The 13,915-nt window shown below is 43.0% G+C and overlaps 1 protein-coding gene across 1 annotated transcript in view; it reads right to left on the bottom strand.

Moving 5' to 3' along the window:
- Nucleotides 1–13,664, bottom strand: part of COL3A1 (collagen type III alpha 1 chain) — a 37,561-nt gene extending 23,897 nt beyond the window's left edge. The window contains exons 1-5 of the mRNA XM_038585075.1: nucleotides 13,275–13,664; nucleotides 3,089–3,291; nucleotides 2,750–2,800; nucleotides 2,184–2,297; nucleotides 867–947 (exon numbers count right to left, since the gene is read on the bottom strand). Coding sequence (XP_038441003.1) covers nucleotides 867–947; nucleotides 2,184–2,297; nucleotides 2,750–2,800; nucleotides 3,089–3,291; nucleotides 13,275–13,353 — 528 coding nt within the window. The 5' untranslated portion in view covers nucleotides 13,354–13,664. The remainder of the gene's footprint in view (nucleotides 1–866; nucleotides 948–2,183; nucleotides 2,298–2,749; nucleotides 2,801–3,088; nucleotides 3,292–13,274) is intronic.
- Nucleotides 13,665–13,915: the final 251 nt, after the last annotated feature.

The following is a 13,915-nucleotide window of genomic DNA, read 5'->3' as shown; positions in this document are numbered from 1 at the left end:
TCAGTTTTAAGGGTCTTTGTTTAACTGGTAATTTGGCTCTATTAGCTAAAGTGTGGTCCTCTCTAGTTTGGAAAGTCACAAACCTGGTGTCTAATGATCTCGGGGACAATCTTCCATAGTCCCGGCGTCATGATTCATTCACACTCATACCTGCTACTGGCAGCAAAGCCGTGAACTTCCCTACATTGCTCCTCCCAAAGCCTGTTCTGTGATAAGGACCTTTTATGTGACACCATGCGTCGTGCCCAGGTGCTCAGGCTTCAGTGACTTTTTTCTATTTTCTTCTATCAAAACTCTAGGTGATTTACATTAAGGGAAGCCTTTTGGGTACAATGTGAATAGCTATCATTTGTCATAGAGAAACCTAGACTCAATAAATTCTGGAAATACTTGTATTCGACTTCAGGGTTTTAAGTGGGGCAGATTGTAATATTGGGCGTTCATCCCTCGGACTGTCATCTAGAAGGCCGCACTTCATTGATGAAAATACATAAAAAGAAGATTCCGAACAACGTAGGGCGAACGAGGAAACGTGGAGGTGAAAAACAACAAAATGTGGTTAAAGTTAGGGAACATACGAGCGTGCGACCTGAGCATGAAGGCAGGTGGGCGCCTTCTACGTGTGGTTGTGTAAAGAGAGAAAGAGTGTGCAACAGGTGTGAAACGAGGGGCGGTGAGGAAAGAAGGGGTCAGGGCAGACGGACCGGGATAATCCTAGCAGGTGCTCCCCAGCCTCAGTGGAGGGTCAGCCGCTTTGGGCAAGCATGGAATAAGGCTGTGTTACTAGGGAGCCGACCGCTCGGGGTCAACCAACGGGAAGTCAACCAACACGCTGCTCTACGATGCTGAGGGACCCTGGTACGTACAGCTGGCCCGGGGTAGCCTCCGATGCCGCCTCCTGCGACACCAGCCTTGACGTCATAGGACTCGAACTGGGGAGAATAGTTCTGTAGCAAAGACACCAGAGATAAGATCATTTTGATATATATGTTGTAGTTCTTTCCCAAAACATTTAAAAGAGCCTCCATTTACAGCACCTACTCTTCCCTGATAGAAAGTTTCTACGTGCCGGAGGGTGTGGCACGTGTCATTGGGTAGCCTGCTCAGCCTGTCTCTCTGCAGCTTGTGTGGCAGGTACTCGACGGAAACACGTGCCTCCGTAATGCGCAAGTCTTCCAACTAACTCGGTGCAGTGTTAATGCCAAATAATTGGTTCCTATGTGGTCTTACCCAAAATATGATTTCTAAGAGATACCCACAGCTTCAGAAACATCAGATCACAGACTGAAACTGAAAGGGCCTTGAAATCATATAATCTGATCTCCTCATTTGGAGCAGAAAAAAAAAAAAATGGAGAAGTCAAATTACTTTACCAACATTTAATGATGCAAATAAGATTTGTCTCCCTTGGCTTCTGCTTAATACACTAGCAAATTTATTCCCCAAATAAACATCCCCACAGACAATAGGCAAAGAATAATAGAAAAACCCATGTGCCTGTTGGGTTTCTTTGGCGATTATTTTATTTTGAGTTTTGAATTGCATTGTTTAAAATTCAGAGTTATTTGTGTATAGTGGCTTCTAATTTCTCTTAACTTCAGGCAGCAGAAATTTTGACTCATTTATTTGTTTGGTTAGTTGCTTCACACGCAGGCTTAGCTGCCTGCCACGTGTTTTAGGAGGAGCAGGATGGGCTCTGAAGGCTTGGCCAGAGAAGTTGTCAGGCGTCAATAATCCTGCTGACGTGAAGTCAATGAGTATTCACAGCTTTTCAAATGTTTATTTTTTTTTTTTTTGTCCAGACCTACAGAGGCTTTACCACTGGGGTTCTAAGTGCAATAAGGCACAGTCACAGCAATTCCTAAATACTCCGGGCTAATTCTTTTGCGAGTTGTTGACTCGTTTCTTAAACATAGTGATATGTCATATGCCTGCTGTGAAGTCGGGAAAGTTTGCAAAGATGTAATAGTGATACACCGGCATTTTGAGGAAAGGTAAAATTTATAAAGCACTTAAAATAGTGTCCAGCGCTTCTAAGCACTAAGTAAGGATTTGTTAGATACATGAAATCAGAGCATAGATGCAAGGAATCCACAAACGTGAGATGTCCCACAGGCTGAAGAAGAGAAAACGAAGTAGGTAGTTTTAAAGGGAGGGGATCTTGTTGTCCTGGGATTTATTACCTGAGGACCAGTAGGGCAGGATTCACAGATTCCAGGGGGGCCAGGAGAACCAGGGGAGCCTGGCTGTCCGGGAATACCGGGGTCGCCATTTCTCCCAGGAATACCAGGAGGGCCCTGAAAGAATCCGAGATAAAAACTCACAAAACAGGAAAAAGGTCTAACGATTCAGAATCATCATCCAATTGTAGCTTCTCTGCTTTGTAATACAAGGAATCCATATGAGTGATAAATCTTCCTGAAAATACAGACATTTTTATCTAAATCATGGGAACATTTTCAGCGTGATTTATTTCTTTGTAGATTGACCTATGTTTTATTTTCCAAACTGATAATGGGGATGAAGAGATCGTATAAAATTGGGGAAATTTAAATATTCACATGTACAATTACGGATTCTCGGTTTGAGTTCTTTCATGTTGTTAAATATGGGGTAGCAAAGGAAATGTCTGAATGATCAAAGCTCAAATATGAAAAGGCTATTAGAAGAAGCAAAAAAAAAAAAAAAAAAAAAAGGCAGCAAATTACTTAAAGAACTCAATTCATTCCACAGAAGAATGTTTACTTACTGGATCTCCCTTAGGGCCTTGAGGTCCATGACCATTAGGAGGGCGAGGAGGCTAATAAATGAAAAAGACACAGATTAAATAAGACATAAGAACAACTTTCCCATGAAGTGTGTCCCAATTTGCCTATTTATTTCTTATCCCAACTCACATCCAATCCCTAGCTTTAAACCAGAAAATCCACCTTTTAACTTGTGACACCAACATGATTGTTTGTCATACACTACTTTCTTTTCCTTTCAGGAAAGGAAACTATTTCATGTGTTAAGATATGAATCTTATATATGAAGATTCCTAATACTCTTCTTAATATGAAGGTGTACAGATTTTCTTTAAACTCACAGATGTTGGAGGCTGTGGGCAAACTGCACAACATTCTCCAAATGGGATCTCTGGGTTGGGACAGTCTAATTCTTGTTCGTCACATATTATGTCATCGCAGAGAACAGATCCTGAGTCACAGACGCATATTTGGCACGGTTCTGGCTTCCAGACATCTCTATCCGCATAGGACTGACCAAGATGGGAGCATCCTCCATCAATAGCTGGAAAATAAGATGGTTTGAGGTTGTTTTCTGTTTTGCTGAAATACGATTTTTTTGTGTGCTGTCACCACTTTCCAATAACCAAAGTGGAGATAGTTTGAAACCAATACTTTCTTCCTTTTATTAAACTAATTTGTATGTTCTTACAAGCATGCTTATGCAAAAAAAAAGAAAAAAAAAACCCACAAATTACATTACCAAGAACATCATATTCTCTCTATGTAATTTGCTGACTGGAAAGAGGTTGCTGAAAATACCGAATTTATTAACTTCAAAATGGCACCCCCTAGGAAATTCTCCTTAAGGCCAATAAGAATTTTAGTTTCTATTATAGTAAGAATTTACCACCAATGGAAATCACACAAGCACTTAAACATCTATTTATTAATTGTGTAATTGAAAACAAGCCTTTCTAGCAATCACGATCCTTTGCTTTCATGGTAGACAAGAGCATTATTACACTATCGCGACGATTTTGTCACTAACTCTGAAGACTTTCTGGATTTTATTAAGCTAATTGGGAAATTCAAGGGAAAATAGATATTCTTGGCAGCATAAAACTCTCCCAGATTCCTGGGAAAGCTTTAGCAAAGCTTATTGTACGTATTGAATATCACTGCCAGCCCCATCGGGCATTAGTAGGTCAACACGATGTGACATAATATATTGTATGGCCCCTGTAGATGTAAAGTAAGTTCCAAATCACTAAAAATAATGTTTTTTAAAAATAAATATGGGCGAGGAATAGGGAACAATAATAGGGAAAAATATGAATCATGACCATGTGTATTTGTGGCTTAACATGGTAAAAAATTTGCTTCAACCAAAATTTTAAACTTGTTTCCTAATTATATGTAAGGTACTCAGGTTTCAGCGGCCATTAACAATGAATCAGCTTAGGGGTTGCCAGAACAAAACCTGGTCTCAATTCTTGAAGCATTAGCTGTGGATTGTGGTTAAAGACAACTTTAGTTCTTGAGGATTACTATGTTAGCTTGCCAGTAATTGAGAAAATAAATAAGAAGTTTCTAAACATCTGCAGAAATTTTTGCAAACAACAATTGATGTACTGTTCAGTATTTATATTTTTGTGAAACAGTGAAATTTTATTTTCTCAGAGCCAAAATCTTTAAAATGTCTGCTGAAAGAGGCCTGCTTGGGAGGAAGCAAGTAGTTTACCAACCATACTTTTTGCTATATTGTGGCCAAGAGGCCTTTGAGCGGGTCCCCCAATTTTTCCATCTAGAGGTCGCATACGACCATGAAGATCACCTTTAATACGTCCCATTTCTGTGTCCTCTCATATCTGGAGTGATAATGATTGAAGTTCATGCTAAATAATTTGGGTTTAGAGGTTTAGCCAGCTTCACAAAGATTCACAGAAGAAGGGGTAATTTCAGAACATAGACCCTACGCAAACTGGCCTTGCCTCCATTCCTCTTCTCCATTATTGGCTACAGATAATGACTTTCATGATCCTGTGTGACACCGTCCATCCACTCGGGAAGTTTCAAAGTCTCTTCGTGCTGTGCATGGCCATTCCCCAACGTGCTCTACAGCTACTGCAAGGAAGCTTGTTTGTTTTACTGCGATTTTAAGAAGGCAAGAATCTGTTTATTTAAAAAGTTATTCCCGTTCCTCCTCCATGTTTGGAGCAGATATATGAGAACATTGGAAAGAAATACTGTCTTAGCTTGCAGAGAGGCATTCCTTTCCACTTCGGGAGCCTAAGAGCTCAACGCCACGATGCTCGCCTCACGCAAGTGAAGGACGTCTATTAATAGTGTCATGAAACGTAGGCTTAAGGGAAGCACAGTTTCTTTTTTATGTCATGATGAACAGCAAGAGAGGGGAGAGAGGCACCAAACTCCTTTTTCTCTAAGCAGAACTGAAGGCTTATGTTTAGGGACTAGGTTCACGGTCTTCCAGAAGAGGTCTGAAGGCTCTAATGAGATGGAAGATCGTTTGCTAAAACTGTAGGCCATACAGTCCCGATTCTTAAAATGAATCCTTTTAAAACTTTCTCTAAACTAACATTATGTGAAATGTGGCGACAGATGATTTTCAGCCGAAGACTTCCCCATGAATAATGCGGATTTCGGACTCCCTAGCCTTCTTGAAAATACCCCCAGGGTACAGGATGTAAACCACAAGGCAGTGATACCGCGCGGTAAACTCGACATTTGCTGAGATTGGAAGTTCGGTGCTGCCGGCCCTCGCACGCGGGAAGGTAGCCATGGGCACTAACTAGTCGTTGGCTACATTGGGGTGATCGTTCCACAATGTATATCAAACGGTCACGTTGTGTACCCTAAATACACACAATTTTGTCAACGATACTTCAATAAAGCTGGAGGGAAAAAAAGAAAATACGGTGCTGATTTATCATTAGTCATAATTCTTTCAACTCCTTGACTCTGGAACGGGAACATCTTTCCACATGTCACGCAGGAGCCATGTTACAGAACTTAGCTCTGGGGTGCTGATGACCTACTAGAGACAAATGATGAAGAAAGTTAAAGGGAGAGTCAAGCATCTCATGTTTTAATATCTTTTCTTAGGTTCTTAATCTGCCCTAAAATTAACATAAATTTCGTTCTTCAGTAATCACCCTCTTCTGTTCACGTCTCACTGAAAGTACCATCACATCACTAGCAACCCAGCGTTTTCCATTTGCTCTGTGCTAAACGGGCACGATATTTACTTCTAAAAATTGTAAGTGAATTTGTTAGAGTTGGGTTAAACCCAACGCTCTGTAAATGAAAGTCGCGACTTAGCCTCTTGGGTCCACATTTTATCAGAAGCCATATGCATTACGCTTTTTAAAACACGAAGGTCTCAAGATAAAGCTTGAGTCACTTTGTTGTATCTCTCTCTCTCTCTCTCCCTCTTTTAAGTGATGTTGTTCTATGGAAAAGGAAGTTGGAATACTTGAAAAATAAGAGTTGATGCAGTTTGTTTATGGCCATAACATATTTCACATACATTTAAAAGAATTTGGCTCTCCTGAAAAGTCAGTTTCCGTAGAAACTTGTGGTTGAGAGTCAGACCTTCTTCTGTTGCTCTATCTCAAACACCTTTGTTGAAAGGCAGTTTCCTCTAATTTCTCGTTGTGCGCATGACAAAATATGGTTGGAAATATGTTCTCCAGGAAGCTAAGCCTCTTACACAGATGTCTCCCCGCCCTCCGTTTTGGCACCATAGCCTGGTGCCAAGAAAAAGAATGTTTTGTTCTCAAGAGGAATAAAATATTCTAGTTTGCCACTTGCAGCATTTAGAAATTGTTTAGAAAATGGGATTCAGAAATTCAAAAATGTTAACTCAAAGGCAAATAATCTCATTTTTACTACTGGACGAGAAATAGATTTTTTTCCGATTACGTCTTTTATTCTTGTTGCTTAAACGAAGTCTCCCTGTTCGAAAATGTAATTAATTTTAAACCCCATCTCTCATGTCACTTGGTGCTTCTGTTCCTTATTACAAAGAACAGTCCTGAAATGAATTTATTTGTAGCCACACAAGCCATGCATTAGACTAAACCATCTCCTTACTAGGACCTAAAATATAAAACAAAGCGAAGCTGGTCTATGACATCATCTCTCTGAGCTTCTTTTCTTTCTTAGCTCTCTGTTTTGAAACTTCAGAGAAAAATAAAACCAAGTAACATAATCTAATATGTTTAGATATGTGAACACTTTCTTTTTATTGTTTTTGTTTCCATTCTTTAAATGTTAATTTAAATGCTGATTTGATAGAATTTTATTGTTGTGAGTAAAAAAATAATGTAAATTATGTTTGTCTTAATTCCATTTTTGGAGTAAAAATAATATGCCCCAAAGCATCCAATCAAATTGCTAATTTAGCCTGAGTGATAAGTTTCACTGTTATTTTCTTTTCTCTTCCTACTGAATCCTTTCCTGGGAAAAGGTGTTCTTTAATCTGAAAATTAAAAATAACAGATGTGATATGCAAATTACCACAATATTATTTTCCTGTTACTTTAGGAAGTTGACTATTTCATAAGTGTGAGTATGTAGAGTCTATACAACTTCCCACTGAAATGGCTTTTGCTTTTAAATGATGCTGTTTAGGAATCATACATTTTGATTAAATATGTTTCTGGGGCTTACATTTATCAGAATATTTTAAAATACATTAGATAAGTTGACTAAATTTCAAGGAAATATCAGAATTTCATATATATTCAATTTCATATATATTCAATTTCAAATATATTCAATATATTTCATATATTTCAAGGAAATATAGAATTTCAAGGAAATATCTATAGACCTATATGGGTGGATAGCTTCAATTTCAAAATGTTGTTTTACATGGACAAGACAGATTCTGATATTCTCATCCCCCCCAGCAAATCCAAAAACCAAAGAACTTTATGAATCATTTCTAGATGTTTCCTTGCTTTATTCTTTATAGATATATGATTTTTATGTTTCCAACTAGAGATTCCCTTTAAGGTGATTAACATTCTGTCCTGTGAAAAATAAAAATAGATAATCAGAGCGAAAGGTATCATACGTCTAACAATGAGCGATCGCACTATAACATGAGCTGGTTTGTGACACATTATAGCGACACTGGAGAAAATCTACTCTGCTTGTTTCATTACAGTTGGCAAACACCAAATCTTACATCTGATCACCAAAATTCCTACCACGAAGTCATTAGGTCACTTTAATTCCCTACAGCAATTTTATTTTGCGCTGGTGGTAAAACCAGTATTTGTAGAGTGTCCCCTGTGCGGGGGGGCTCGGTCTGAGGCCTTCGGCACCTCCTGTCCTCGGCCTGCCTTGCAGTGGCTGGGTGCTGTCATCATCTTCACTTTACACACGGGGCATTGGAGGCAGGTTGGATAACTTTCCCCAGGTTTACACGGTAGGGGGGCAGCTTCGGCCCGTCTCTGCCCAGACACCCTTAGATGCGGCTCGGGCATCCTCTGCAGCTCGAGGCCCCAGAGGGCTGGGACATCCAGCTTCGGAGCTCTCCCCCACGACGGCTTCTGGGCCCTGCAAGCTTCAAATCAGAGTCTAAGAAGACAGTGTTTTTTTTTTTTTTTTTTTTTTTTTTTTTTTTAAGGGATGACGGTGGCCTACAGATTGTTTTTTCAGTCTGGTCTCAAAGCAAGAAGATAGCATGTGGGGTGCAGTTCTGTGGTTTATGGTCCCCTGACCTTCTGGAAAGCAGCTGCGTCCCCAAGGCCATCCTACTGGCATCCGGACCACCTCCAGGACAAGTTGTGTGGGGACCCTCCGCAGGCACCTTAGCAGGTTCAGGGGAGCCCAGTCCCCCGGCGATGCACAGGGAGGCCGGAGGTGCAGCGCCCAGATCCTGACCCTCACCTGCAGGGATGCGGGGGCCTCTGGCTTCACCACAAGCCTCCCTGCTCAGTCTGGACGTTAGGAACATGCCGTAGTTTCAAGGGGTATTTCTCTGACTTAGCTTGAGGGACACGGACGCCCCTGGCCTCCCTGCCCCACGGCTTCGGGGCCGGCCTCAGAGGGACTGGAGCTCTCCTAGCAAGTTCTCAGAGCAAATGTAACTTTTAATAGGTCCCGGCTCCTTGCTCTTTGACTCTTACATTGTTTGGCCATTCTAATTTTTGCCCTCTTCTTTGAACTTCTCATTTTGTTCATTAACTTCCAATTTTAAATGGCAGTTCTTGACCTCAGTCATGGAAAACACAAGGGTTTTATTAGTTAATCTGAAAGGAATCCACTTCTGCTGTGTTTTCATTAGGCACAGACAGACCTTCCAGCGGTTAGTGTAACTCCCCAAACTGCAGTTAACAAGTGATTTGTGGAAGAGTAGCTATCTCATTTTTTCCGTTGTCATTTTGATATGAAACAGGCTAAGTTTCCCCCTTTGAAAACTCTGGATTTTTTTTTTTTACACTACACCTCCCTACCTTCTTCTTCTTTTTCTTTTCTTTCTTTTTCTTCTTTCTTTCTTTCTTTCTTTCTTTCTTTCTTTCTTTCTTTCTTTCTTCTTCTTTTCTTTCCTTTTTTTTTTTTTTTTTTTGAGTGTGGAAAGCAATGGGACTGAGCTTTTTTTCCAGGGAAAACTGCTTTACAAGAAACAGTCCACTGAGACGTTTCCAGAAAGTTATTGCAGACCTGGAAACTTTACAAATGTTCATGTCCAGCAAAGGCAATAACATCTTTCATCTTTAAAGCCTTAACTCTTAGGCAATCCACTCCTAATGACTTCAAGGCGGGGATCTCGCTTGATGTTACGGAGTGAAAGCCTGGGCGTCGGGGGCCTGGGCTCGCCCGCGTCCCCCCCGGGAGCCGTGAGGTCAGTAGATGGCACTGTTGTCCGGGTGACCGCTCGAGGCCCGGCCAGGACTCCGGGCTGAAACACGGGCTTTTCCTTCCCTTCCTCTCCACTCCTGGAAAACATAAGCCTTTGGATCAGACAATCAACCCAGAGGCTGAATCCGTCCAAGGCTCACGATCACGTCTCTCCTTCTCTCCCAGAATTGTTTCAGCGGCTTCGCGCTTTCCACTCACGAAAGTGAGATGTTTAAGTCCAGAATTTAATCAGAATATCTATTTACCTACATAGGACATCAGACTGTCTGATGCGGAATAGTCTGTGGGTGGTAAGAAATGCGAGATATTATGAATGAAAAACACAAAGTCTTGTATCAATACTTTATTTACTTAAAATGTGTATTTTTACAGAAATGAAGATAATCTCTGGTTAGCTCATAACTGAACCTTGGTTTCTCTTGTTTCAAGAATAGATTTATTTACCAATTCAAAGTTGAGTGTTACACAGACAAAAATCTACCTTTTTCACCTTTAGAAATGCATTTGCTGATGTACTTTCTAGGACAAAAGACAAGGTTTTAGTGTTCCTTTTCAAGGACAGTTACAAGAGTGAGAAAAGTCAGATCCTGGAGACTGAATGTATGTTTTGTGTTCTCTAAATACTTAGGATTCAACAGAATTCTGGTCCTGGTCTTACGCTATCACTTCCGGGTTGTATTATCTCAACTAAAGCCCCGAACCGGTGTGGGATGACGACACGGAAATACATGAGTAATTATACGTTCTCTCCTCTTAAAGGGACAACTGTTTCTAGTGACTTTATGCTATATTTTCTGCATTGGCTATTTTTAATTCTGGGGGCAACACAAACCAGAAAACCTGACGGATTACTAACTGTGTCCTTAAACGTAGTGGAAAATAGACTCTCATAACCTGTAATAGGGAACAGGTTCTGTGAAGCCCATTTATTTTGTGATTCAAAACAATCAAAGGCCCACAGTGAAATTATCACGGTGAAATTATCAGGAGAGTAAAATATAAGCAAAATCATTACAACACTTTTAATTAAAAATAGAGTTTATAAAAAAATTTAAAAAAAATAGAGTTGCTCTCTTTGCCCATAACGAAGCAATATTACTTAACAATAGCCATCTATTCATTTATGCATCTGTCTAGCAGGCAGTGGCTACAATACTAACACCAAACAAGGACTAACATCAAAAACTTGACAAATACCAGAGAAATAGTGACACATTAGATGTGGAATCATTACCTGTGGAATTTTGAAAATGGACGTTAACATTCAAGTTCATCCCCAAAGTCTTTGAATATTGTTACCATGTGCTTGTGTGTGTTGGGCAACACTTTATCAGTAATGCACTTATTTCCTCAGGAACGTGGTATTTAATACCTAGAATTCACACATGTAATACTTTTAAATCTCCTTCCTAAGCATGGGGTCCAGCTGTGTGACATTTGGGTTGGCACCGGTCCTGCACACGGCAACTCCGCTGGCCGCTAGGCGGAGAGGCTCTGTGCTTAGACTTGGCATGTTTATAAACTACAGGAAATATAAAACAGACCACATCTCTCCATTGGTGGAATAAAACACATGAATTAAATAGAACTCTCAGAAACTTGTGAAAGGACCAAAATTCTTTGTGAGGACAATGTTTTAAGCTCCAGAAAAATTGCACGACCAGCCCCGAGGTCAGGACTCCTTAGGGCTCTGCTATTTCTCCCCGGGGACCCTCAGGGCATTGATAAGAACCCAGAACCCGTATTCGACGGCTGTCAGTGTCTGTCCGTCCACCTTCTGGAACCTCCCAAAGCTAATCCACCAACAGAATTTTCTTGTAAAATTTGCAGGAAACACAGGATGTGCTATCTTAAAATACTCAAGCTTTTTTTTTTTTTTTTTCATGACAAACAAAATAAAAACCTCAACAAAATCCTTGTCAACCTCTTTTGAGCTTAAAAGCACACACATGCAGCAGCAGAACTTCATGACTATGTATTATTTTCTGCAGCTAAAGACAAAAGTTAAAAAGAGCTTATGTGATGCACCAACAGTAAAGGCATTAAACACCTTTTTCCCCTCTAAAGTCGGATCAAGAAGACATAGCCAGAGTGCTTCTTATAGAAGATGGTAACCACTGGGCAACTACTAATACTTTGTCAGTCTTTTGAACTAAACACCAAAGGTTTGTAGTCTTTCCAATAAATGGCAGCTCGGATCCCCCTCCCCCCTGCACCCCTCCCAGAAATCAGGAGAAATTAAGAGCTTTAAAAAAGGTAAATGTCTTCATTGAGCTGGGGGTGTGCAGGATGCATTTGGTCCGTAGCCGAGGACGGGGGTGTAGTGTCTGGGGCCGACGGATGGGAAGGCCCAGGAGAGGGAAATGGGGGAGGGAAGGGCTCCAGGGGAGGAAGGTGGGAGGAAGCGAGGAGGGGAAGGAGGGAAGAAAAGAGATGGAGGCACAAGGAGGACCCTTGGGTGACAGGGGGGTCATAGGGGTGATGGGGGGGGCGGGGGAAGGAATGAAGAGGAGGAGGAGGTTCCAAAGAGCCGAAGGGGCGGAGAATTGAGAAGGAGGGGACAGGAAGGGGGCAGAGGAGCTCGGGGAACAGGCGGTGTGGGTGTTTCTCTCCTCTCGTGGCCACGGGCTGCTTGTGACTGAAGCAACGTCACTGGGTCCCCCGTCCTGTCCTGTCCCCTGCCATACGTGACCCTCGACAACATCAAAGGCTTTACTTGAAACACAAAAGCCATTGTCAGGCCCATGTTTGCAAAACCTCGACGTGAATGTAAACATTTTGGGCCCTGGGCACACAGGAGCTGCTGTGTCACGGTTTCTTCCGATACCTTTAACATTAAAGGGTTATTTCTATGAAAGTCTGTTCGGCAGCGTGACCGGTGTTTTCGTGACTATGAGAAACATATGAGTGAAAAGACATAGCGTCACATCATCAAATGATGACGCCGGGAGGCTGGGGAGGACGGCGGGGGAGCCCTTGGCCCCAGTCACCGGGAGGCTGCGAACCCCTGCCCGCCTGGCGGTGCCGGCGCCTCTTACCTCGTTTGCAGGAAAGTCCAACAATCCTGGCAAAAACGATTTTTTAAAATATTCTCTTCATTAATGCAAATGCGGTTAAAGTGGACAGCACGTGGCCAAGCCCAGACCCTCACAGCGGGCCGAGGACACACGGGGACCCCGGGCCAGGAGCCGGCAGGCAGTCTTAGCACTTCGGGGCCGTGTAAAATGCACTCAGGACGTCTGCTGCCTGCGGCCCTGGGGAGCCCCCCGAGATCCCACTGGGGGGCGGTCCTGTGGCCTCGGCTGCGCGGGGACCCACGGACCCTCGGGCCCCACCCGCGGCCTCCGGATGGCCCGGCCGCAGGGTCAGCCGTGGGGACGGGGCTCTGCAGAGGCCACGGAGAAGGCTTCCAGTGCCGCTGACACGCAAACGAGTCAACACAAGAACATCTTTATCTTAAACGACCAGAAAACCCTGAAACACAAAAATGCCAATCTTCGTTCCAAGCAGCTGCTTAGAGGAGGAGCGGCCGGGCCCGGGCCGTGGGAGCGACCGGGGCGACTACCTCTCGGAGGCCGGTCTCCCCTTTCCTCCTGCTTGCAAGAAGTAAAGACAAAACCCCGCGAAGTCTCCTGAGAGCAGCCTACTCACCTTGCTGCTGTGCCGAGATGACAGCGGGCTGAAGCAGAGCGAGAAGCAACCAGGTCCCCTTTTGCACAAAGCTCGTCATGTCTAAATGTGAGACATGAGACTCTTTGTGCAGCGAGGAGGGGAGAGCAGCAGCTCAAAGTAGCACCATCAGATGTTCCCTGCCCTGCAGCACCGGGCCCGTCATAAAACTCAGCCACTGAGATTCCTTCGCTTCGGCCTTAAATAGGAAAAAGTTTGGCTTCTCTCACTTTCCAGCCCCTTTCTGAAATATGAGAGCAGCACCCATCCCCTTAGCAGTAAAAGAAATGATTAATACGTCTCTCTCCCTTATAGAAGACACAGCCCACAAAGGAAGGAAAGAGCACATCTGCAGCTCGTGTGCAGCTGCTTGTGTGCAAGTTGGTGGCGGGGTTCGCTCCCATGCGTGTTTGTACGACCCGAGGCTGCGGGTCAGGAAGCCCTGCGTGCGCCGGGCTGGGCCCAGACGGGGGCCCCTCGCCCCCCCACTCGGCCGGGGCTGCTCTGGAAGAGCCGCTCAGCCCCTTCCTGGGGCACAGCCACTCTGCAGATCTTATCTTCCTACAAGCTCTTTGTATTGGGGTTTTGCCAGAACCCCCCCGCCCCAGACTCAATTTAAATAG

The sequence above is a fragment of the Canis lupus genome, chromosome 36 (assembly GCF_011100685.1).
Source record: "Canis lupus familiaris isolate Mischka breed German Shepherd chromosome 36, alternate assembly UU_Cfam_GSD_1.0, whole genome shotgun sequence".
NCBI lineage: Eukaryota > Metazoa > Chordata > Mammalia > Carnivora > Canidae > Canis > Canis lupus.
The sequence above is the reverse complement of the archived record's forward strand: the minus strand, read 5'-3'. Positions and strand labels throughout refer to the sequence as shown.